The sequence below is a fragment of the Alligator mississippiensis genome, chromosome 3, assembly GCF_030867095.1.
Source record: "Alligator mississippiensis isolate rAllMis1 chromosome 3, rAllMis1, whole genome shotgun sequence".
NCBI classification, from domain to species: Eukaryota; Metazoa; Chordata; order Crocodylia; family Alligatoridae; genus Alligator; species Alligator mississippiensis.
This window is the reverse complement of record NC_081826.1, coordinates 290,913,710-290,938,008: the sequence shown is the minus strand read 5'-3', so window position 1 is coordinate 290,938,008 and position 24,299 is coordinate 290,913,710. Positions and strand designations below refer to the sequence as shown.

Sequence of the window (24,299 nt, the reverse complement as noted above, 5' to 3'; positions counted from 1 at the left end):
CTTTTTTTTATTTTTAAAGGCTTAGAAACACCTGCTGTTGTCTCAGGCGCTTCCTTCTGTAATGGGGAAGCCAAACAGGTTGATCAAGACCGACTTCGCCCTCAGTCCACCCAGCAGCATTGTATTGCTGGATGCAAAATAAGAGACCTGAAGGCAGGAGCCATGACGTCACCTATCACCTCCGCGCATGCGCAAACTTAAAGTCCTTGGCACGCGCGCAACGTCGCTTGCCTTCGCCGGTCTCTCTTCCTCCTCCTGATTGGTCCGTTCAGCACCCCGTCTCCCCTAAATGCTGATTGGTTAAATTCTTCCAGCACGCCGCTTTTTTTTTTTTTTCCTTTGGCGGCCTACGATTGGACGCCTCTTCCGACAGTCCCCCGTTCTGTTTAGTCAGTGCTGCAGTCAAGTCCCACCCCCCACGCTCTGATTGGTCAGCGGCATACACCCGTCCCCGCCCATCTCCCCCTCAACAGTGAGGGTAGCGAATGTGTCCGCGGCTCGTACCCGTCAACCCGCGGCGGAGCGGTACCTCCCCGCCATGGAGCTGTCGTACCAGACCCTGAAAGCCGCCTACCAGGTCAAGGAGGCGGTGAGTGCGCGCGCGGGGGGGAGGAGCTAACTGTGCTTCCCCGTCACTATGGAGACAGGCGGGCTATTCGTGTGCGCATGCGCAGGGGTGGTGGCTGCAGTGCGCGTGCGCGGAGCTGCTCCCCTTTCCCTAGTTCTCTTCAGGGGGCGCTGCTGGCTGCGCTCTGCCGCCCCCTGCTGGGCGCCCGGCAGTGCAGCAGCAGGATCCCCCTAGTGTGTGGCTGGCAGAAGGGGGCTGTTCTGGGCACAGGGTGCCAGAGGTCTGTGGCCATTGCTCTTGGACCCACTACACGGCTGGGACGGAGATCAACAAGCCTTCCACAGTCAGGCATGCTGCTTCAGTTCATGGGGAAGCTCATGCAGCTCAATCCCAGTCAGGGCCCTGCTGCACATTCAGAGTCAAGCTGGATAGAAACTAGTCCTGGAGTTGTTACACACATTTTCAAGCCCTAACTTTGTAGCTGGTTGGATCTTTATAGCTGGAAAGTCATTTTTATGGGGTGATAACCAATAGGTACCTTACAGGGGTGGCTGGTCTAAACTTACTGTGCGATATCACACAATAAACGCACACAATAACTGCGTGAATCGCGCAGTCCATTTAGACCAGCCACATACGTAAAGTATCCCACAATAATTAACAAATAATAATTAACAAAGTAATAGTCACACAGTTAACTGGTTAAACTACTTTGCACTTGTGGCTGGTCTACATTCATTATGCGATTCGCCAGTTAATTGTGCAATATACGTAACGTGTAGCAGGGGCCTAAGAAATCCTTGCCTCTAGCATAATTCCTGGACCATCGTGGCTGCCTCAGTCTAACACATTGGAATCTAAAACATGAAGTTTTTGGATTATAAACGTCATTGCTAAACAACAAGAAAGATTTCTACACCTCAGGGCCGACACGTAGTGGGTGCACACGGGTGCACATGCACCCCCTGAGCGTGGCAGTGCACCACTGCAAAAGGGCAGAGGACACTCACCACCTCCCGCTGACGACAGTGCCCGCGGTGTCTCTGGGAGCTTCCCGCTCACCGCCGCTGGGCTCCTGCCACTGCACTCCCGCTGCCGCCAGCGCAGCCATGCCCCCGCCAGCTGCTGGGGGCACATCTCCTTGCCTGTCATCTGACACCATCAGGGAAGAAATCTTGCATGATCTAACCAACAAAGAGCAAGCTCACAAAGAGACTCTCATGGGCCCAGAGGGACAGCTTTCCAGCTTCTGCTTACTCTGTGCAAAAATGAAGTTTATTTCCTACATGTGGGGACTTTTTTACCATCTTGAAGTTTCCCTGAGCCTGATGAAGGGTGCATAAGCCCAAAACTTTCAGAAAAATATATTTTTTTGCAATTTCTCAGTTGGTCTAATAAAAGGTATCATTTTGGAACCAAGAGTTCTAGATTTTTGCATTTCTTTCAGTCTAACACAGGCAGACAAGGTTCCTTGGGTAAATCTGATGGCTTTTATTAGACCAACTCAAATATTGAGTTGGTCTAAAATAAAAGCTATCAGATTTGCCCAAAAAGCCTTGTCTGCCTGTGTCAGACCAACGCGGCTACAACCTACACCTCAGTCTAACACAGTGGTTCTCAACCTCTTTAGACTTAAGGCAGACAAGGTTATTTGGGTAAATGTGATATCACTTATTAGACCAACTGAATAGTTGTGGAAAAAAATTCTTCGCATGCTTTTGGGCACAGACACCCTTGTTCAGCCATAGGGAGAGTCTGCTGGTCTTTTTCTTCTTTCTGTCGTGTCCTGATAGAAGCGTCAGCCAGTATGCAAAATGCAGGTCTGTAAAAATACAAATGCATGGCAGGGAAGGTCAGAGGGGCTAGAAGTTAATCAGTATGAGACAGGTGTGTTAGACCTGAGGCACCCCACAGAGAATGCCAGCTTTTAGCTTTGGTAGTGTAAGAGTGATGTTGTAGCCATGTTGGTCCAGAAATTATGCAAGAGGCAAGGATTTCTTAGAGTGATTCTCTTTTATTGGACTGGCTATGTCGTTGAGATAAAGGTAGATAAGCTTTTGAATGTAAGATATTCTACTTCGGGTGTGACCTTTTATTGGACCAACTATTCCTCAAGTGAGACCTTACATGCCTTACATTCGAAAGCTTGTTTATCTTTATTCCAATCACATAGTTAGTCCAATAAAAGAGATCAACCTAAGAAATCCTAGCAGCTGTTATTTTTCTGAGGGCAAAAAAAGGAGTGAAAACTAATTGCAGTTTTTCTGTTGAAAGAACTCAGGAAGACCACAGCTGTCATCTTCTATTTGAAATTTCTGGGTTTGTCTTAAGAAAACCTAACAGTGCTAACATTGTGGGGCACCCCATGGCACTCTGGAAAGGATCTCGAGGTGCTCCAGAGAACTGTCACACTGATTGAGAACCACTGCTCCAACACTACCATAAGCTAGAAAAGTTAGCATTTTCAGTGCTAAAATCTCACATCCTCCCTGGATGTAAGATGTGCTGTTGTGCAGAACAAAATCTGGAATTCATCCGAACAGAGAGAGAAAATGCAAGTGGGGATTGATGGTATAGTTTAGCAGCTAGGGCATGTGCCCGGGATGGGCAAAGCCCTGGGTTCTTGTCCCTACTTCCAAGACTGTTTCTGGTTTATAGTCTATAGCTGTTGAATAAAATAGAGAGTTGTGGGAGTAGAACCCAGAAGCCGCTACTCCCTCCTTTTAGACTAGACCACTGAGCCCATTCTAGAAGTGAAATGAGCCCTGCTGAGTTGTTTGAAAGGGGATCCACAAGAGCCACTCCCACGTAGTGATCCCTGGTAACGTCTCTCATGGCCAAGAGCTCCTGAACCAACAAAAACGCCAAAGCACACAAAGATAAAGATGCAGACGCCATTTTTGTCATATGAAAGAAGTTGTTTGAAAGAATGGTTGTAGGCACCAATCCCTCAGAAGAGGATTCTGGGATCTGCATCCCACATGGATGGAGGTGCCTGTGCTCTGGAGAGGAGCACCATTTTAGACAACGCCATGGGCTTAGCATTTCCTTTTGGTTAGATCTAGGGAGCTCCCACCGCCTAGGTGTAGTTCTTTGAGATCACTAATTGGAAGTGCCGCATTTAGAGCCGAGGTTTCTAATCTGGGCTTCCATATTCCATTTTGGTATGATAGATACCCAAACGTTAAGTGTCACAGCATTTAACTTGTAGGCTGCTTGGTCCACACATCTGTATTTGTTCTAGCCCTTACATTATGACTTGGGAGTTCCTGGCTCTTATTCCTGTGGTCAGGAGTGATTGAAGTTTTCCAGTGCAAGGAGTGGTTGCAATTCTTTCCATTATTGTGTTGTGCAGAGTGGAAACCTTTTTTGTGGTTTCTTCCATTCCTGGGAACCGTTTAAAAAAATCAATAGTGAATGCTTGTAATTCTATGCAGTAATTGTTATTCTAACTGCCTTGAAATATTGACTACAGTGTGTAAATACGTATTGATTTGAAAGATTCTATTTACTTTTAAAGCCTTGAATAGAGGCGGTCCATCATATTTAATATCTTTCATTATCTGAACCCAGCTGTGCAGTAAGAGTAATTCAGCTGGCTAAATTTCTTAGCTTGTCCTTTTAACTCCACCTGCTGGCTAAAATCAAGCATAGTCTGTATTGACTATTTGCAATCTCTGCTGCAGTGATTCACAGACAGAATACCATGAAATCCTTGTGTGAGTGCCACTGAGTGCCATACATACTGTATTTTACAGCACTGTTAGGTTTACAGATATGACTCACAAGATAAACAAGATAAGAGACTTCAAATAGAAATCCATAGTGGTGGCCTTCGTGAGTTCTTCACAACAAAAAAACTGCTCTTCTTTTTTTGTAGGCAAAAAAAGAGTGAAAACTACAAGCTGGCATTTTCCAAGGGAAGCCTCAAGTCTAAAAAGGTTGAGAATCACTGCTGTATAGGGTCAGTTAAAACAAAGAATAAAAACTTCAGTTGACTTAAGTAAGACCAATATTTCACTGCAGACATTTTGTGATGATGTGCCTGTCTTCATTCATAGTGCTCAGGCCATTTAATGAAATACGTTTGCATCATTTTTACAATTTAAAATTTAACTGGAGCTATGTAAGTATACATTGTGCCTTGGGGATAAAGGTTGTTGCCGTGTTGGTCTAAAAGTACAAGCAGTCAGTGTGCTAGAAGCAGTACCTTTTATTAGACCAACTAGACAGTTGCAAAAAAAATTGTCTTTATTTGCAAGCTTTTGGGCACACTCGCCGTTCCTCGGGCGTAGGAAAATGCAAAGATTGTAAAATTTCTCCCAGGTAGAAACAAAAATTCATATTATACAGGAGAGCAGGAGGGTGGTGTAATTTCTCTTAGTTAGAAAAGTTAATTTTATGCAAAATAGGCTCGGATAAAAATTGGAGCATTCTGTTTACCTCAAAGGTGTCTGATGGCAAGCAAGATGTTGAATTATGTTTCTTTCTTGTTACGATGTTTCATATTTCACCAGAGAATTGGTGATGGAAAGGTTCTCCTGGACAAGGAATTTCTGTTGCATTGAGGTTGCTTTACAAGTATGCAAGTTTGACTCAAAAGAAAAGGCTGGAGCAAAAGTGTTAGCTTCCAGGTCTCAAGGTGTTGAATTTTGCTTCCTTCTTATAAAATTATTAGAAGTATGCTGATACATCAGTACATACTCCTCCCCACCCCCTGACCTTCTCAAGAACTCATTCCCTTACTCTGAAGGCACATACAGGGCAAGATCCTCCTACACTTGTGAAGAGGGGATGGGGAGAGAGAAGCAGGCAACGTTGCCACCCTTTCCTTATCCCCATTACGGGACAGCAACTTTGTCCAGCATTTGACTACTTTCATTCATCCAGTAGCTCAAGTGGTAGAAGTCCTGATGTTTTGGTATTCAAACCACATTGATACATACTGAAAAGGATTGTTACATTTGCACATAATAGCATTTATTTTTCCCTTCTTTTTAAAAATCCCTAAGATATTCCATATTAAAAGCCGTGTAACAATAAAATCATTTAGTTTGCAAAGTCATTAACGGGAGCTAGATGTACAGTATCTACTGCCACTTTAATGTTCTCTTGTGCACATGCGGTATGGTCCCATCCTTAGTTACATGATCATATTCTTTTTTTTTATACAGGACCCTTGCTTCCTGCAGGGCACAGCTGGGCTGCACAAGGGCACAGAATTAAGGGGATATGTATGTTGTATACCTGGCATTGCCAAGGGCTGTTGTTTCGTTGCAAAGTCCAGGCAATCTTTTTGATCTATAAAAAGGCTGTTTGGACTTTGCAGCCAAATAACTGTATTTATTTATTAACAACAGGATAACAGAAATATCTGCTCAAACAACAGTGAAGAACTATGGGGTTAAGTTCATCCCTGATTAACTCAATTGAAGTCAATTGAGTTTTACAAGACATTAGTCTGATCTCTAATATGTACTCTATTTAGGAAAAGGTTTTGCAACCAAGTATAGAAACCATTTAATTTTAAACTGAAACCTGATTACATACTCATGCATCTTTAACAGCTGCAAAGGAAAGAATACATGTCATCTTTATTTTGTTAATTTAGAAATAAATAAAATATACTGTAAGTGTTGGAGGTAATTAGTTAAGTGCTCAACTATTTAGTTTTTAAAACAAGACCATGCTTAAGTGCCTTAAGCATTTATTAATTGCATGGACTCAAAAATCCCCTATAGTAATTGAAAATTTAATTACACACATTTTTTGTTCTTGGAAGAATGGGAGCTTATTAAACTTTAAACACTTAAACATCTATTGAAATACCAATGACTATAAACAACGTGCAATTCTAAATACTAATTAAACAGCAAGGCTAAATCACTATGAAGCTAAACTGAATTTTAAGTAACTTTGTACTTATAAGTACTTCTTTTCTTTCACACATGCATAAGATTTACCACTTCCTTGCTAATGCAGCATCCTTCAGTGACCTCAACTCTTATTGTCTTCATTTGAGGGCCTCACAGAATTGAGACTTTTGCTTCTATTTCTGTTTCAAATCCCATGCAAGTGGGGTGTGAATGAAAGTTGTTCCTAGCTGATTGGCTTTTAGGTGGCGTGAGAGGATTTGCTGGTCTGCATGCAGTTTCCAATGGAGAGGGACCAGCCGTGACAACTGGCACTCTTATGGTCAGAACAGGGCAAAGGCTGAATGAGCCACTGAGTCTAAACTTTCCTCTCATTTTGGGGATCTTTCTGCAGAGAGCACCTGCCTGGGTAGGCCCCAACAGTGGTGGTAACCCTGGGAGCACTAGCGTAGGGAATTTCCAGTCTCGAACACTGTTTTCTTATGCTGCTTAGAGCAAGTCTACACAAGACCATGTTTAAAAAGCTGGCAGCTGCCTGATCCCTGTGCCTAATAGCGCTCTTGCTGTTGCTAACAGTAGCTGCACTGAGCGGGTGGTAGTGATGCTGGAAAACTCAAGCTAAAAACACAGTTTATCCTGAGTCCGATTGTTCCTGTCTTAGACGCAACAAAACAGGGGAGCCAGTCTTTTATGTACACAGCTTGAAAGGCAGTTAACTCAAAGCAGCCCGAGTGGGAAGAAATCCAAGGTCTGTTTTTAGACTCAGACTCCATGTTTTTCGCAGGGACTCTTCCAGGTAGAACGTCCCTCCAAGCAGTTGTTCAGGCCCAACTGTGCATGGATCTTGTGAAGACGAGCTCTCTAACCGCTCACTAACCAGGTGATCAGCTGTGAACACAGCTGTGCTTTGACTGTTCAAAAGAATGTAGGATTGCCAGCCCTTTTTTAAGCTAAAAATACCAGCATAAGCACTGATCTTCTGAAAGGAGCCCCTGTGGGCAAACCCACACAGGTATAAGCATCTGGGGGAGCAAATCCATGTACAGAATCAGACTCTTAAGCCTGATCTTTGTTTAGTGGACGGGCAGCATTGACAAACTAAATATATTACAATCAACCCTGTATATAAAGTGCATGTTAATGCTGTGTTGTTGTCCTTCACAAGCAAAGATGACCACATCCAGTGTGCAGGGGGAGAGAGAAAAGAAGTGGAAAAGAAAAAAAGGGGGAGAAAGAGAGGAGAAGGAGACAAGAAGAGAAAACAGAGAGAAAAGAGGAGGGTTGGAGGTAGGTTGCATGGGTATATGCTATAGATTAGTTAGATTAATGCTATAGCATACTAATGCTATAGATTAGTTTTAAACATATTGATAACATCCAGTGATTTTTAGGTGGCTTATGCTTTGTTATAGTGTGACTGTGTATTTATGTAAAGGCCCTGGCCAAACTTCCCAGAAGGTTGTGAGGCACACAATGAAAATCTTAAAACACATTATCTTAGATAAGGAAGGAGGCTAATTTGCAGATGTGGGGGGGCCGGGGGCACCGCTCAGTCTACAAAGCTCTAATGAATGGTAAGATCAGTGAAAAGGAAACTCCTTAGTTGGATTTCTCCATGTGTGAAATCTTAACTGACATCCTCCAAGGACTTTGAAGAACTGCTCTGGATTGCTTTTTAGAGGCTGCTAGAGCAAGGAAACCTCTCCAACTTTCCAGCGTCTTTCTTAGACTAGACGAGTTAGATTCTTAAACACTCACTTCGGGTTCGCAGTGCAAAATAGATCCAGCCCTGCTGGATTCTGTGACTTGGTAGGGAAAGGAGGAGAAAAATATTGGTCAAGAAATATGTCTTGGGTTTTCTTATACTTCGTGTTCTTTCTGTTAATGTGTTAGTATTAGAAGTCCATACTGGACTGTGTGAACACTGTCCTTGTTATTTAATAAGCTAGCTAGCAAAGAGGTGAATTTGGCAGGGGTCACTGGTTAACAGCTCACTAACCTATTGATAGAGCAAAACTAGCTGAATTTACCTGCAGCTTGAGCATGAATCACTGCATGTAAAAATAAAATCTCTATAGGCAAAGACTCTCATCCCTCCTTTAGTCCTCAAGCTTTGATTCTGGGAAGTCATTTAGGAAAAATTGCAAGAGAACTACAATTTTATGATTCTTTTCAAAACCCTGCATGCGAGAGACATGACCTTTCAGTCTGGTCTTCTAATATTTGCTTTGGTTTTTTCCATTCACTGAGAACAAAGTTCATCTTTCAGTAATAAGTAATAATATTACTGCTTATAAGTGTTTAATGCCTCCACCCTAGTCTGTCTCAGCTTTCTCTTTCTATACAGCTGGAAAAAAGATGATGCCTGATCATTTATGCAGAATGAAACAAAAATCCCATCTCCTAGTCTAAGTAATTTTATTATGCGGAGAAAAAAACACCTCTTCCCTTTATTCCGCTAGGTGGCTCCGCACTTGAAACAGTTGGTATGATAGACCCTGGTTACTGGAAAGATTTGAGAATAAACAGGAAAAGTGTCCCTTTGGGTGCGTATCCTGTTTGTTGTCTGTTGGGATTTCAAATAAGTTGTTGCTATGATCGTTGGTAGCTCCGACTTGTCTGTGCACTCAGGATGGCTCAGTGCTGCAGAAGTCACTGCTGCAGAAGCTCCAAGGCAGACGTGCAGCATGAAGTCAGAGGCGTGTGAGTTTGTTACCTGCAGATCCTGGCTTTCATTCCTTTGGCTGGACAAGCTCCCCTTCAAATGCTCTGCTGCATTCTTTTTCTCCCCCCTAAGAGACACTGAGACAGAGCAACTACGTCTTGGAAACTGTGGTTCTGTTCTGTTGTTGTGCCATCATGTATCCGCAGTTTTTGCATACAGGTTGTTCACACTTCTCTGCTTGAATTTCAATGGTGAATATTTACAGTGGTGCAAACCTAATTTTGAAGCGTCACTAGCATGGCAACTCACTGAAAGGTCCTGTTGAAACTCAGGCTATTAATTTGTCCATGCAAATGCTAGATTTGAACGTTGTCTTTAAAAATCAGGGCTTTAACCTCTATAGGCAATGGGCAGTCTTATGATTCTTGAAGACAGAATTCACTGTGATCTAAAAGCACTGTAAGCAGGATCACTTTGTTTAGCGTATTATATTGACCAATAACAGAGGCATCCCTGCACCCCTGGGGTGGATCCAAACCATTGGGCTCTCACTGGGATTTTGGAAGGAATTCAGAGTTCATGGCCCCTCTGGGAGCCCAGCAGGCCACACAAAACAGTTCTGCAGGCCAGACATAGCCCACAGGCCATGTTTGACACCCCTGACCTGTAGTACTTAATTGTTTTAAGACACAAATATATATACAGCTCGCATTTAGATGTCTTGCCATCGTTAGCAGAAACTGGTAAGAAAAGCATAGTTGTCTAAGTGTGAAGTCAGCAGTGTAGCCCCAAGTTCAAATTTCCACTACTGTGTTCCCTATAACTTACTTTGGAGCTTTTTTTTTCTGGTGAGATCCTAAAAACTGAGGGATAGTTGACTCTAAACATTAAAAAAACAGTGATACTTCTCATCAGAGCAAGGGTTTGTCCCAAGGCCTTTGCCACAATTTCCTGTCTTTTTAGGGTGCTGTCTGCTGAGGGATGCTGCGCTCCACCATAGGAATGGATGCAATCAAGTAATGTTGAAGGTATATGTATTGCAGCGCATTTTGGAGATAAATGGCACTGTCTGCGTTCTTATATGGAATGAAGTCTGACAGCTACTCTGACCTTTCATGCGGGTCTGTGCTGAGGAGCTTTAATAAATGTGAAACCGATTCTGTATTTGAGTTTCAGGTATTTCTTTGGCTACCCCTGCTTTAGCAGCAATTCCAAAATGGTTTATTATAGGAGTGCATGTCAAATCCAAGGTACATGCGTCTCCCGGACTCAAGACAGGAAACTTATTAGTACGGGTGTGCATTCACCTCTTTGAGATGTTGTGAGAGTGGGCCTATCCTGCCCTTTCTCACTACTTCTCAAGAGTCTTCTGCAGACATGGGATTCAGATTGCAAAAGAACTGAAGCAGAGTTACAGTGGCCTCTCCCTTTGCCCTCTTGCACAGGAGTGCAAGGAGGCATGGGGTGAATGCATAACCCTACCGGATACGGCTACTCGGAAAAAACACTGAGTTCATGAAAGTGGAGCTCATACGTGTCTACAGTGGCATCCACACTGACTACATAACAGTGAGTCTTCAACATGTTGGTATGGTAACAACCCGTTTTTTTTTCTATGAAAAGGCTTCTACCCATCCAGGATGCCTGTTAACATTCAAGAAAAATGAGGGAGAAAACATTTTATTTCTGGTTTTAGACTCTAGATTGTACAGTTTTACATGCTGTTCTGTTAATTTCTGCAGGCTATATTTAGTTGTGCTTGATTGCTATAAAGATGACATTATACATTTGAGCTAGAATTTTTGTCTTTCTTTGCAGGAGGAGATGCGGACAGAAGCCCGTCGAAAAAATCTTCTCATTCTCATTTTGCATTATTTAACAGAGGAAGGGTATGTTATCACAAGTGTAATATTGCGTGTGCGTCTGTGTGTGCGCGGCTACTTATATGATATGCACTTAAACCCTCTACTGGATAGAAGAGGCTGGCCCTAATTGAGATGTTGCCCTGAAGCGGCTGCACTGTGTACAGAAGACATAAATCCTAATGCTACTAAATGACATGAACATTGACTTTTTAGATGCATTTTTTATATTTGTTCCAGAAAGAGCTGCTTAAAATATTTTTAAATGATCAGCTGAAACCACTCATTCAGCATAGTCACTGTGTTCCCAGCACTGCTCAAGCCTTCCTCTCTGCCCAGGTATCCCCACTTAGCTCACCCATCACACCCCACCACATCAGTGGGCAGGTAGGTCTCAGGAGACTGTGTGTCTCACTGACAGGGCACAGCACCATTCTTGTCTAAGGCTTCACTAGGTATCCTGACACCCAGCTTCCTACAGTTGGCCTTCTTTTCTGGAATGTCCTTTAGGATTTTCTCTCTATCCTTGCTGGACTTATTTTCATCTCTTACAGTCTCTGATTCTCTGCTGGGTCTTTCCCCAGTTCAATCCCTTCTCCTTAACCTTCCCATATCCTTTTGGATAGGCCCTAAATAAACCTGGCCTTCTTTAGAGCCCATTTAGCCTTAGTCCGTTTTCCCCCAAGCCTAATTGCTGTCCATTCCCTGAGCCAGTCCTTTCCAACAAGTTCTATTCCCCTCTGTCAGAGCACTTCTGCCTCTCACAGCTGAGCCCCACTGCCCTCCCTCTGCCTTATATTCTGCATAGGGCTTCCAGTTCCTTGTCTGTTTTCTCTCTCTTACCCCTTTTCTTTCTTTCTTGTAACAGATACTAAAGGGGCCCTTTTACATTGGCATGGATTTTTTTTCTAATTTGGTTTGTGCATGTCATAACATGTGACAGGCCCCAAAGGATTATTGAAAAGCATTCAATTACTAACCTCAGGAATGACAAGTTAGGTCTTTTGTTCTTGCTGGAGGGCTTCTGGTCCAGAGGTGTAACAGGCCAGCTCTGCACCTCAGGCAGCAGGCAAATTGGCAGTAGTAGTAGCTGCTATTTTTGTGCGCCCTCATGTTGGTGTCTGGAGCTGTCGCCCTGATTATCCCCCCCTGAGCTACACTACTGTTCTGGTCTCAAGATGGGAATTGTGAGTCTTTATACCTTATCCAAAAGGGTCAGGTTTCGAATTTTTCACAAAGATCATCTTTTTCTCTCAGGTTTGCTTCGATCAGGGTGGGCAAAATACAGCCCGCAGGCTGGATCCAGCCCGCCAAGAGATTTTGTCCAGCCTGCAGCAGATCCCTCAGTCCTACCCAGCCCAGGTGTGGGGGGGCAGCTTGGGCCATGGCATGTGCAGTCAGTCCCAGCGCCCCTGGCTGCACAGCGGAGCTGGGGCAGCGTGGCAGCCAGACTCGCTTCCTGGCAGCCGCAGCAGCGGTGGCCACTTCCTGCTGCTGCTGCCAATCTCCACACTGCCAGACCTGCTGCTACCTTCTGCTGCCAGTTTCTGTGGCCACTGCAACCCGGCCCATCCACCCCACACCCATTGCTGGGGGTGCCAGACTGAGTGGGTGGGCAGGGTCTCCATGGAGATTGGACAGGACCTGCATAATCAGGGCATGTGGCAGGGCGGATGTGATGGGACTGAGGGCGGGCGAGGAGTGGTGTCCAGGAGTGGGACGGGTAGGCGGGGCTGGGATCGTGAGGTGGTGACAACGTGGGGCTGGTGCCCAGGACAGAGCCATGATCTCCCTGCACACCCTTGTAACAGCCCCTGATTCTGCAGGCTGTACAGTTTTGGGGCAGGGGCATGCTGGGAGTGGTCTGTGTTTCGGCCTGGGCCCTGGCCTCGGGCTGTCACCACCCTGTGATCCTGGCCTTGGCCTCAGCTCTGCCTGCCCATCCGCTCCTGGATGCCACTCCCTGCTGCCCATGGACCCATCCCCTCCACCTAGATGTGCACCCTGCCTGCATGGGTCCTGGCCATTCTGGATTGCTGGTTGGTGACAGCGTAGGACTGGGGCCCAGGACAGAGCCACAATCCACTTCCTGCACACCCTGCCTGTGGAACCGGTGCCCATCATGGGCATGCATTGAACAGACCACAGCTCTACCCTGGGCCCTGGCCCCGCACTGTCAGTGCTCCATGATGTCAGCCCTGCCTGCCCACAGCCCCATCCAAGCACAAGGTAGAACCACTTAAGCAGTTTTGGTGAGCTGTTGCTGGGGCAGGGGAGGTGGTGCTGACCTAGCTTGCGACACCTCACCAAACCTCCCTAAGTGGCCCTTCAGCCCAAATAATTGCCCAGCCCTGGTTTAGACACTGGAGTTCAAAATATGAACAACAATAACCTTACTATCCTAGAAATCTGGAATAAGGAGAACTGCTGTCTGAGGAATTAAAAATGTTAATATTTATGTAAATGGGTGAGAATAACAGGAGAGGCTGGGGCTGAGTTAACATCAGGTATAGCAGCATTGAATTTCCAGATTAAAAGCTGTTTTCTTGCATGAGAAGATTTGGACACACACAAGTTTCCATTACTCTTACTGGGAGTTACATTGGGATGTACGCACAAATGTTTCCAAAGGCTGAAGAAATGTTTTGTATGAAAGCATAACAATAGAGGGGAATAAGCTGGGGTTAGGGATTTTGAAATCTTTGTTCCTACTCTCACCAACTTCCTAAGTAGTTTAGAACAAGTAATTAGGTTAAATTTTCATACTGTTTGGCCTTCCATTTTCTGGTGTAATTTGCAGATGCACTAAATCACCACCTTCATACCTAAATCTGTTTGAATGGTAGATAACAGGTTTGTTCTGCAGCCTCTGTGGGCATCATTTATATTTGAAATGAGGGAGTTTGAGAATGTAGGTTCAAGTATTAGCACCAACATTTCATTTTCTGGTTGTAAAAATACAAGGGCAAATTTGCACTGACACCAAGCCAGACTGGAAGACATCCCTTTTGAATATTTACCCCTTTATCTTTGATGGCCTGATAACAACCTCAGCTATACCAGTGTAAATCTTGTATAATCAGGAACTCATTTAAATGTCATTTCCTTGGGTACCAACTTAGGGCATGAGAATGGCAGCTCCCCCTGCTGCCCTGACCACTGCTCCTGGCCAAGGCACAAAGCTTCCTAGTTCCACCTCTACATGGATGAAAAGTGATTATGGTTGCTAGTGTTTATTAGTCATGCAGCACAGGCTACAGTTTGAACTGTAAGAGATGTGTTTCCTACTTTTCACTCAAAAAATTATAACATCATGACATTCAGCTTTATTTTCTTTGTTCTTCTGAAAATACTAGGTATATTGATGCTGCAAATGCTTTGGAACAAGAAACCAAATTAGGTTTACGCGGCTTTGAAGTTTGTGACAACGTTGATCTTGAGACTATTTTGATGGAATATGAAAGCTATTACTATGTCAAATTCCAAAAATACCCTAAAATTACCAAAAAGATCCAAGACACTGGTATGTAGCTGTGTTCCAGAAAGAAAGCTTTTTATCTTTCATTTTTTGTCATTCTTAAACTATATATATATATATATATATATATGTTTTGTATATGAAAGAGGCAAGGGTGATATCTGGTATTGGACTACCTATGTAATTGGGATAAAGTTTGACAAACTTTCAAATGCAAGACATTTTTCATCAGGTCTGTCTATGAAACACACGTTTTAAACTTCTCTGTGTTTAATCTTGCTTCCACCAGGCCCAAGTTTTCAAATTGTTATAGAGCTAGAGGTCAAGTGGTTAGAGCACCAAACTAGGCACTGAGAGACCTGGGGAATGTTCCTTCTTCTGCCTGCCCTTCTCTGAAGTGATGGTACAAGCTGCTCAGGGAAGCTATGGAATCTCCTCTCACTTGCTGATAGTTTTCAAGGGGAGGTTGAAAAGGCATCTGTCTGGGGTGATTTAGGAACAACTTATCCTGTATCTGTGCAGGGGTTGGAGCAGGTGATCTTCCCTTTCAACCCTGTATTTCTATGATTTTTAATAGGAGCAATGATGTTTATGCATCTTTCTAAAACTGCTTTGATATCTACTTATAGCAACATAGACATACATGGTGCTTTACCCTACATGCTACATGCCAGATACATAACAAGCCATTGCTTCAAAGGGCTTGGAATCCACAGGAACAAGCAAAAGCAGGACAGAATGAGACGTGTCAGAACTGAGGCATGTAATACTGAGGTAATACTGAGAGCTTGATTGCTGTTGAAGTGGGATGCAGCAGGTTCACTTACAGGGGGTGATGAGAAGCATGATAAAAGAAAAGGCAGAGTTATGAAGATGTGAATGAGACACTGATTTCTCCATATCTCTGCCTTTTAATACATTAAACTAATTGTTAGGGAAGGAGCTAAGTGAGAAGGAAATGCTGCCAAGCCACTTCAGTTGTTTCAAAAGCCTGTGGGGAACTGTGAAGGTCCCAGGTAAATGGGACACCACTGAAGCATATAAGTGTTACTATTTTTATATGGATAAAATGCTTTTGAAAACCACCAGTTGTTCTGACATTCACTGTGATGGAAATTTTGTAAAAGATCAGAACTGGCTGGAAGCAAATGTTATCTGCATGAGAGCAAGATGTACAGCCAGGGTCTTGTGCTTTGGAGTCAGAAAAGAAAAAGAATCCTCCGTTTGCATAAATAGAAGAATTAATTATAAATCAAGCAGGGTCACAGTTCCTGTTACAAAGCACTTGTTAAATCATGCTTAGGGCTGCATTCTGATACCCGTACTGATCCAGAGTAGGCCTTTGACCCAGAAGACTAAGCAAGAATCCAGGTATCCAGATCCAAGCGGGTGACCCTTAAAACCCCCTCCTAACCTCTGCTGTGTTGAATTTTTACCAGGAAGGATCACTAGGCACCCAGAGTTCTGCTGCTGCACAAGTGCAGAAGCACTGCTGTCTAGGCACCAAGCTACTGAGCCCTGCTGATGTGCCCTGTACGCCCATTTGGGATCTACGAACCAGATTTGAAGCACACCTAACTTACTAACACTACTGCACCAACACCAGGTGCAGCAGCCATGTTACAAACGACTGGGTTGGCAAGACCCCAGCCCTTCACAGTTCAGCTTCATCCCTGGTTTACTACATGTAGTATATATTAAGTTTAAAGAAATGACACAGTGAGATTAACTAAAGAGCCTTTAACTGCTGTCGGCCAGTTGATCAAACCAGCTACCAAAGGGGAAGTGCATAGGAGTTTACACATCCAGCAAATAAACATATTTTATACCTTAGTTATACATTGAATACCTATAGAAACCACTTACCACATGGAGGTGTACCTTATTTCACCACTTTGGTATAAGACAGGGCAGGATGGCACTTTAGAGACTAACTTGTTCAGAGAGGCATACATTTTTGTAGGCAACAGTCTATTTCTAATCAGATGCTTCTGATGAAATAGGCTGTTTCCTATTCTTTGAATGAGTTAGTCTCTGAGGTGCCACCCTGCCCTGCCTTCTGCCTGACTTCAGACCAGTGCAGATAATTACCTCTCTCTACTTTGGTATGGGTACCAATTAATTATCCCTTTATTGTTAAACCTTCTTTCATATCTCCCTATCTTTGTTGAGGATGTTACTTGATTTATCATCTTCCAGGTGCGATCTGCAAGGGCTGCAAAACTCCCTGCTCATTATTTTGGACAAGCTAACCAGGTCTGGTACTGCCTTATTCTGGCACCTTCTAGGAAGGGAGTGGAAAGGGAAAAACTTGATTAGAAGCTGAGACCTTATTAAACTAAAGAGGAGAGAGGGCCTTTTTTAAACTAAAGATGATGAGGTCCGCTAAAAGCTGAGGCCTTGTTGAGCCAAGGTTTTGCTGAAGTCTTAGCAAGAGTGTTGGGTGCAAGACTTCTAGTCTATCCAGCAAACTGAGTCCACTTTCATTCAAAAACATGGCTGGAGGAAGAAGAAATGGTGGTGCCACCTGCCTTTTATAAGACAAACTTGTAGCCAAAATGCTTGCCATGAAAGTAGGAAGTGGTGTCAAGTCCTTAATCAACCTGATGGGGCTCAAATCCACATCTCTCACTTCTGACAAGAGTTCCCTGGACTCTGGGATAGACTGGGTTGGTAGCCCTTTCCCACCCTTGAAGCTGGGCCACTGAGCAGCAAAGAAGGTAAGATGAATTGGGCCAGATAGGAAGAGCAAGAGTGAGCACGACTCTCCAGTCCAATGAATAGTGCACTTTCCTGGTTTCAGACTGCTCCTAAGGATGTTTTGTACATGTTACAGAAAGGGAAAACTAAAGAGTCCTGCATAAACAGTCCTGAAAGGCTTTTCACATGGGGCCTTCCAAAATCACTAGGTTTGTACAAAAATGTTTTTAAAATGAAGTTTATCAAACGGTCCTTCTCTCCTGACCATGGCATTCCTCTCCTAATATCTTATTTCAACATTTATTTTGCCATAGCAGAAAATAAGCAGCAGCTAAGAAATGGAGGGAGACCACGAAGGTAAGAGAAATGTCACTTGGCTTGAACACAGGGTAGAATGTTTTTCCCAAAGAGTAATATCCATTTAGTTACGTGATGCTCTGAAAATATGTAGCTAACGTAAAGCTGTGCTTAGCATAAAATCATGCTGCAAACTAAATGGTGAGATCTTAGCGTCTTGTTTTAAAACTGAACAGAATTCTTGCTCACACTGTATGCTGTTTTCCAAACTGATACGTGGAGAGTTTGCTAATGTTTCTGAAAAATCCCCTCGTTGTTGCACATAAAGTGTTATGGTGGGATTTTAAAAAGCACTCTGCATTGAACTCTGCTTCCATTGAGATCAGTTCATAAGTTCAGTGGGAGCAAAGTTCGGTCAACAGTGTGCTTTTTTGAAAATCCCAACTTTGAGTCTTTCAATATTTAGAGACCTGTTGGCAAGAAAATGAGAAATTAAAATTCATATCCTGAAAGGCTTTTTATATCCTAGGACAGCAAGTAGCTCTTCTCATAATCTCCCTAGGATCAACCATCATCAAACAGTGCAGCGGCCATTATCAAAAACTTCATCTGGAAGGACAGCTGAGCCTAAACCATCTAGCAAGAATACCCCCAAACAGGTTCAAGTGTATTCTACCCTAACTGTTACAGTTGCCATTGATATTGATTCTAGTTTGGACTGTAAATCAGTCAGTAAATGACGAGAAAACATTTGGGGCTTTCTTATCGAGAGTTTCACCAAATGTGTAAATTAAATGTAACTTCTATAAGCTTCTAGTGGGAAAAGTGGTCTGGGTAGGAAGGTGGGAAAGAGGCACAGAGAGGAAATGAAAGAAGAGAGTATGTCATTTGAGGCCTGATGCAGCACCCACCTAAGTCAAAATTTAATTAATTCTAGGTTTAAGGATTTGTCATATGGTGCCAGACAGAATGAAGATTACAGACCAAGGAAGAACAAATAGGATGTCCAGCCTCAGCCACAGGCACATTCATGTAATCCAGTCTCATGCATCTGATTGTGGGATGTAATTTATTACTACAGTTTTCTGCTCTGTGAAGCTGGTCTGAGAGTACGGGCTCCTGGGCTCGTTGCTTTGTTACTCACATTCCATGAAGGTGAATTAAGCTGCAGAGAGCAGAAACAGCAGGCTTCCAGCCCATCAAAACAAGCCAGTTTGGTACCTTTCATAATCTTTGGGCACTGAAGAAATGACTAAGAGCTGTTTCTTAAAAATCCTTGTATACATGTCTGTGCTGAGGCTGGATCTCTGGCCGCTTCTACGTTTTTTATCAATAAAGCTTCAAAGAAAACTTCAGTAGCAGTCTTCAGTTATAGGGGTAACTGAAAACCCTAAAATGTCCCTAAATTGCATTTAAGCAGACACACTGAGTATTCTGCCTCCATTCCTAGTCACAACCATTATTCCTATTGTATTCCGGTGCTCAGTTCATGGTGGGCGTAAAGGTTTCTTCTTATTACTAAGTACAGTAGTATGCATTTTTTTCCTTACTATACAGGAAATTCTTTGCCCAGGAAATGAATAAATATTGAGTGCCAGAACTGTGGTTGTTTTCATTGCTTTCAGCAGTCAGATGAACTGAGGTTTAAAGGAGTCCATTGTAATGTCCTGTGTTAGCGCACAAACATACATTCCATTGAATTGGCAAAAATAATAACCAGTCAGCTGGGACAAGTAATCATCTGGGCATGTGTGAAGAATGATGTCTAAAATTCATCTGCTTGACAACACATATTTTAAATTTGCTTGTTCATTAGGAGAATGACCATACACTTACTCTGGAGCAATCTGATTTTGGCTTAAACATATCTTCAATCAACAGAAGTGGTGGAGGAGAGAGCAGTCATCCAAAGAGGGTTGGTAGAAAATATATACATAAAATACATCTGTGAGTTGTGGGAATGTGTATGACTAAAAGACACTGAAGCTGTAAGCAAAAGACTGACATGAGCCTCTTTTGTACATGTTTATATAAAATACTGCTGTTGAGGGACTGTCTGAGTGCTTCACTATATGTACTTTGGATGGTAACTTTAATCCTTACTCCATTTTGGCAATGTGAGTGGACTCTGCTTAGAAACAATATTTAAAATAGGCTAGACAAGCAAGAGTGCATATTTCAGAGCCCCCTCTGCATAGCAGAAATGAAACCTGGATGTAGAATCTTTTTACATTGCTTGAAAATAGTGTGGATAGATGGTTTTGTACTTAAAGCATGGCACTGAACGGTAGGAGAGCTGGTTTCTTTTGCCACAGCTTCAGCTGATTCCATGTGTGACTGGCAGCAAGCTTTCATGGCCAAACTGCCCTCAGTTATGCCTGTTGCCTTTTGTAGGTGTAGAACTGTTTTCCTGCTAAGCTTGCTTTATTTTCTGTAATTCCTGATGATTTAACCTGTAGAATGAACCTGTTTAAGAGTTATTAAAGCTTATGACATTGCCCCTCTTTCCTTAAGGGCCAAATAATTGACTTCCGTGGGATGATTCAAGATGCCATCAAAGGATCATCAAATGAAATAGCCTTAAACAGCCTTAACTATGATCCAGATCCTTCTGTAAGTGCTTATGTTTCCATCAGACCAAGTGAACTTTAACTGTTCATTGAAGTATACAACTGGGAACAAAACTAAAGCAAAATGCCATAATAATATTGTCCTGGCTTTTGGTACTAAAGACTGGTTTGGACTTCTAGTGTGGCTTATTTCCTTGTAGAGTGGACACTGACACTTAATATAAGCCTAATTTGTTCGCAGTTATGTACTCCCTGAATGGAGCATACAAATTGTATAATAAAGTTTGCATACATAGCTGAACTGCCATAGCTCCAAAGAATAACTCTGGGTAAAATCCTGGTACCACCAAACTCACTGGGCACTTTGTCATTCACCTTAGTGGGAACAGACTATCCCCCTCTGTCTTCAGGATACGGGCAGGAGTCTCCTCTCTCACTGAATTTGTCAAGATGCTGCCGTCTGTCAGCTCTTCCTTGAGCATACTTTAAATATTTGGAGTAGAGATCCGCAGTCAAGGTCACCACTCCCTACCACAAGCCAGCACTGATAGCAAAATCAGGCCTTCTCACCCAGTGCCTGCCTGTCTGTACTATTATGCTTGAAAGGAACATCTTCCTTTAAAACAACATGCAAGGCAATATGATAACAGTTGTTTAAATTACTGGTTCACATACCTCTAATTCATGTAGGCCTGATTCTGCTATGCAGATGCTGAGATCGGTAGAGCTACTTGTGGAGTATGGGACTGATTTACTGTGAGTAAGACTTGGGATGAGCTTAACCCTTACCATAAAGAGATGAGGGCATCTCCGAACTTTAGCACTTTTCCTGCAGTGTATCTTTTTTGAGACAGTTTTATAATTTGTATAAACAATTTTTTATGCTCTTATGTTTTTAGGAGCGATTATTAAAACCTCTGAGTGCTTTCATTGGCATGACTGGTGAGATGAGAGAACTTGCAACGGTCATAAGCAGAGTAAGATTGGATCTTCATTTCAGTGGTTTGGAGAGCCTGGGTTCTGTGGTTGTCTGAGAATGCTGGCAGTTTCTTTTTGCTGGCATTGAAAGTGCTAATTCTCAAAGGCACTGGACCAAGTTTTTTTCCTGCGGCAGCACCATTAAAGTTACATTAGGAATAAATTAAGCCCAGTACATTTTCCCATCCTTGCATGTAGTATTACAGATTTTTTCCTGACCAGGAGCACAAAGAAGTAATTTAAATTGCTCCTCTTCCTATAGGGACATATTGCTGTTTATGATATAGGAGCTGTACCAGCCGGACCAGCACTGCTTTCCTTTTTGCCTTTCCTATGAAAACTGTGCATTAGTTATCTACACAGGGAAGCTGCATGTTACCTGAGATGGCTGATTAAGGGCCTAATTCAGCTATAGGGCCCCAAGTAGGTCCTGATCTTTTTTTATCTTGCATACGTAGAGTTGCATACGTGGTAAGTTCCTTGGTGAATCGGGGTCTAAATGAACAGGGTCTTCCTTGAAGGAAAAATTAAATGCCAATATACTGTGCTTAGTTGTAGATGTTTTTGCCTCTCAGTAAAACTTGTCTGGTAATATGAACAGAGTACCAAGACAGAGAATGGTCAGTGATTATCTGAGGCAAAAAGCAGTATTTCTAAGATGCACTTGAATCCTTTTAGTAATGAAATTACTGGAGGAACAAGTCAAATGCAAGGAGTATTGTTACCAACTCTGCTTAGGATTACCTGCAAGTCCACCCTCAAGCAGACTGCCTTCTAAGTGGGAAAAGCACTTAAACCCATTTACTTGAGTCTCTTTTGCTCAGTCCATATTTTCTGCCAGGTCCAGTCCTGAGTGTTGGACTTTATCCTGAAAGCCCACTGTGGTTATGAGATTGCCTGTTACTTTATGTCTTGTCAAGGATGTTTAAATAAGCTGGGAGACTGGCTGTCCAAGCTTAGAGCTGAGCAACTGCACTGCTTCCTGAGTCAAAGGTCCTTGTCTAAGGCACGTGGGCAACCTGTGGCATGAATGCCACAAGTGGCATGGGTAGCCTCTGTATGTGACATGTGGCAGAATGGGGTGGGGACAGGCAGCACAGTGGCAGATAGGGCAGGGAGCAGAAAGCAGAGCAGCAGATGGGACAGGAGAAGGGATTGGAATGGCACTCGTGGAGGGTATAGGGCTAATTTGTGGCACATATGCCAAAAAGGTTGGCCCTCACTGGTTTTAGGGATCATTCCAATTATCTGCCCTGTAGGGACTGAGTCTGGCAAGTTTGTGAGCTGGAGTCAGAGTAGATTTCTTCATGTAGGTTTTGGCTGATTTTTATTTTTATGAAGCTCTTGACAAAATGACATGGCTGTAGTCACTCCTGGCAGGAACAGCAGGAGCAGCAGTTTTTAGATGATTTTTATGGTGTGTTTTTATACTTTACTAATATGTGCCTAATTGTGATGGCTGTGTGTGTCCAGTAAATCAATAAAATGAATGACACATGGTAACTGGTCCACTAGAGAGTCTACTTTAGTGTTGGAAAGTCTTCTAGAAGTCTCTGTTTAGCATCATAAATCAGGTTCAGCTGAAGTTGCTGTTCACAGAAAGGAAAGTGTGATCTATTAATTGTTATAAATAATTTTTCTAAATGTATTCAATGACATATTTTCCTGGAGCATACACCTCTCATTCTAGTCAGTGGGGACCTTTCTTCATTTTATCTGAGAGTACAGTTTAGCCGCCAAATTATAATAAGAGTATACATCTAATTTTTACACAACAGCTGCCCTGTTGAGTACATTTAGTTGGATGAATACTTCAGGGGACAGGCCAATTGTAGTCCCTCTTTTAGAGGGTAGGACAGGATGGCATCTTAGACTAACTGGTTTAGAGGCAACAACCTACTTCACAAAACCCTCACCTAGGCAGGTTATTCCATCATTCTCCATTCTGGAGTTTCTTAATCCTTCCTTTGAACTATGTGATGCAGGCTACTTTTAAGGAGATGGACCATTGGTCTGGTCAATTATAGCGGTTTTTTGCTATCTTTGAAGCCAATGGCAGAACTTCCCCAGGCTTCATTGAGATCAGGCCATAATTAATGTCTTCTCTAGGAATTATTTTTGTGTACGTCTCATGGTAAACCAAGGATTTACAGTATGTGTGGTTTGAATTAAACAGTCTCATTTAATATCACTGTAACTTTACATTCTGGTATAAACAGGCTGTTTCGCTACTTCAGTGTTTATTATAGTTTTACAGGAGAACATTATTTCTACTAAAAAGATCAAATATGTGTTGCAGGACATTTATCTCCATAATCCAAACATAAAGTGGGATGACATTATTGGACTTGATGCAGCCAAGCAGTTAGTCAAGGAAGCAGTTGTGTATCCTATAAGGGTAAGGCCCTAAATAGTTCGAGAAAACCAATGCTGGGCATCATCCTACATGTTGTTATGGTTAGAATGTCACCAGCTAGTTAACATGTTTCTTGCAAATAGAGAACCGTTGCACAGTTCTTACTGTATCTATCCTGTTCTGAATGCAGTTCCTATTCAGCAAATGGAATTTAAATAGACAGTGACCTATAGCGTCTTACATAAGAAGGCTCTGCAGTATGCTGGATTGGAAAAGGCCAGTTCTTCTGTCACACAATCATGGTAAAATAGAGCTGGAAGGGAACTCAAGATGTCATGTAGTACAATCCCCACCCCGGTCAGGGCAGGATTGTCTAAACCTTCCCAGACTTATCCCCACTCCTTATTCTATAGGAATTGTGTCTAAATAACAGCGGCTGGATTGGGCATGCATCATGCTACAGGATAATGATTTATGGATGAGACTAGCCAACCTCGTGCATTGTATCAAAATAAAACGTAAAATTCGTATAAAACCTTTTAAATGTAAATGTCCCTTTTTATTGATAATTCAGGTCAAATTTTTTATATAGTTCTATTTTTCTCTTTCAGCTTATTGATTTTCCTGAATAAACCAGAAAATATTGCCTCAAAAATAATGTTTGATATAGAGTATGCGTATTTGAATTACTTGAATTACTTTTTAATCTCTACAGTATCCACAGCTGTTTACAGGGATTCTCTCCCCATGGAAAGGATTATTACTGTATGGACCTCCAGGTAGTTACAGCTATAGACTATATGATTAGTTGTACATCACTACTTTTGTTTTAGCCAAACAGAAGAATCATCTGCAGAGGATGGTAAGCTGTTTTTAGAGGTTTATGCTAATTTCATCTAATTTTTTTGTGGAGGTGTGAATTGAAGTGAGAGGATAGCCTGCTGGTAGACCA

General features: G+C 42.7%; 1 protein-coding gene across 8 annotated transcripts in view; it reads left to right on the top strand.

Moving 5' to 3' along the window:
* The first annotated feature begins 441 nt into the window (after positions 1 to 441).
* Positions 442 to 24,299, top strand: part of KATNAL2 (katanin catalytic subunit A1 like 2) — a 45,196-nt gene continuing 21,338 nt past the window's right edge. Inside the window, exons 1-11 of one of the 8 annotated variants that reach the window (XM_019495944.2) lie at positions 450 to 589; positions 10,070 to 10,134; positions 10,925 to 10,995; positions 14,325 to 14,491; positions 17,461 to 17,503; positions 17,973 to 18,102; positions 19,260 to 19,358; positions 19,958 to 20,056; positions 20,913 to 20,990; positions 23,291 to 23,389; positions 24,063 to 24,126. In XM_019495944.2, the coding sequence (XP_019351489.2) occupies positions 10,126 to 10,134; positions 10,925 to 10,995; positions 14,325 to 14,491; positions 17,461 to 17,503; positions 17,973 to 18,102; positions 19,260 to 19,358; positions 19,958 to 20,056; positions 20,913 to 20,990; positions 23,291 to 23,389; positions 24,063 to 24,126 (859 nt within the window). In that variant the 5' untranslated portion in view covers positions 450 to 589; positions 10,070 to 10,125. Of the gene's footprint in view, positions 590 to 10,069; positions 10,135 to 10,924; positions 10,996 to 14,324; positions 14,492 to 17,460; positions 17,504 to 17,972; positions 18,103 to 19,259; positions 19,359 to 19,957; positions 20,057 to 20,912; positions 20,991 to 23,290; positions 23,390 to 24,062; positions 24,127 to 24,299 lie in introns of all 8 variants that reach the window. The other 7 variants (XM_059725293.1, XM_019495942.2, XM_059725291.1 and 4 more) reach the window with 7 other exon arrangements.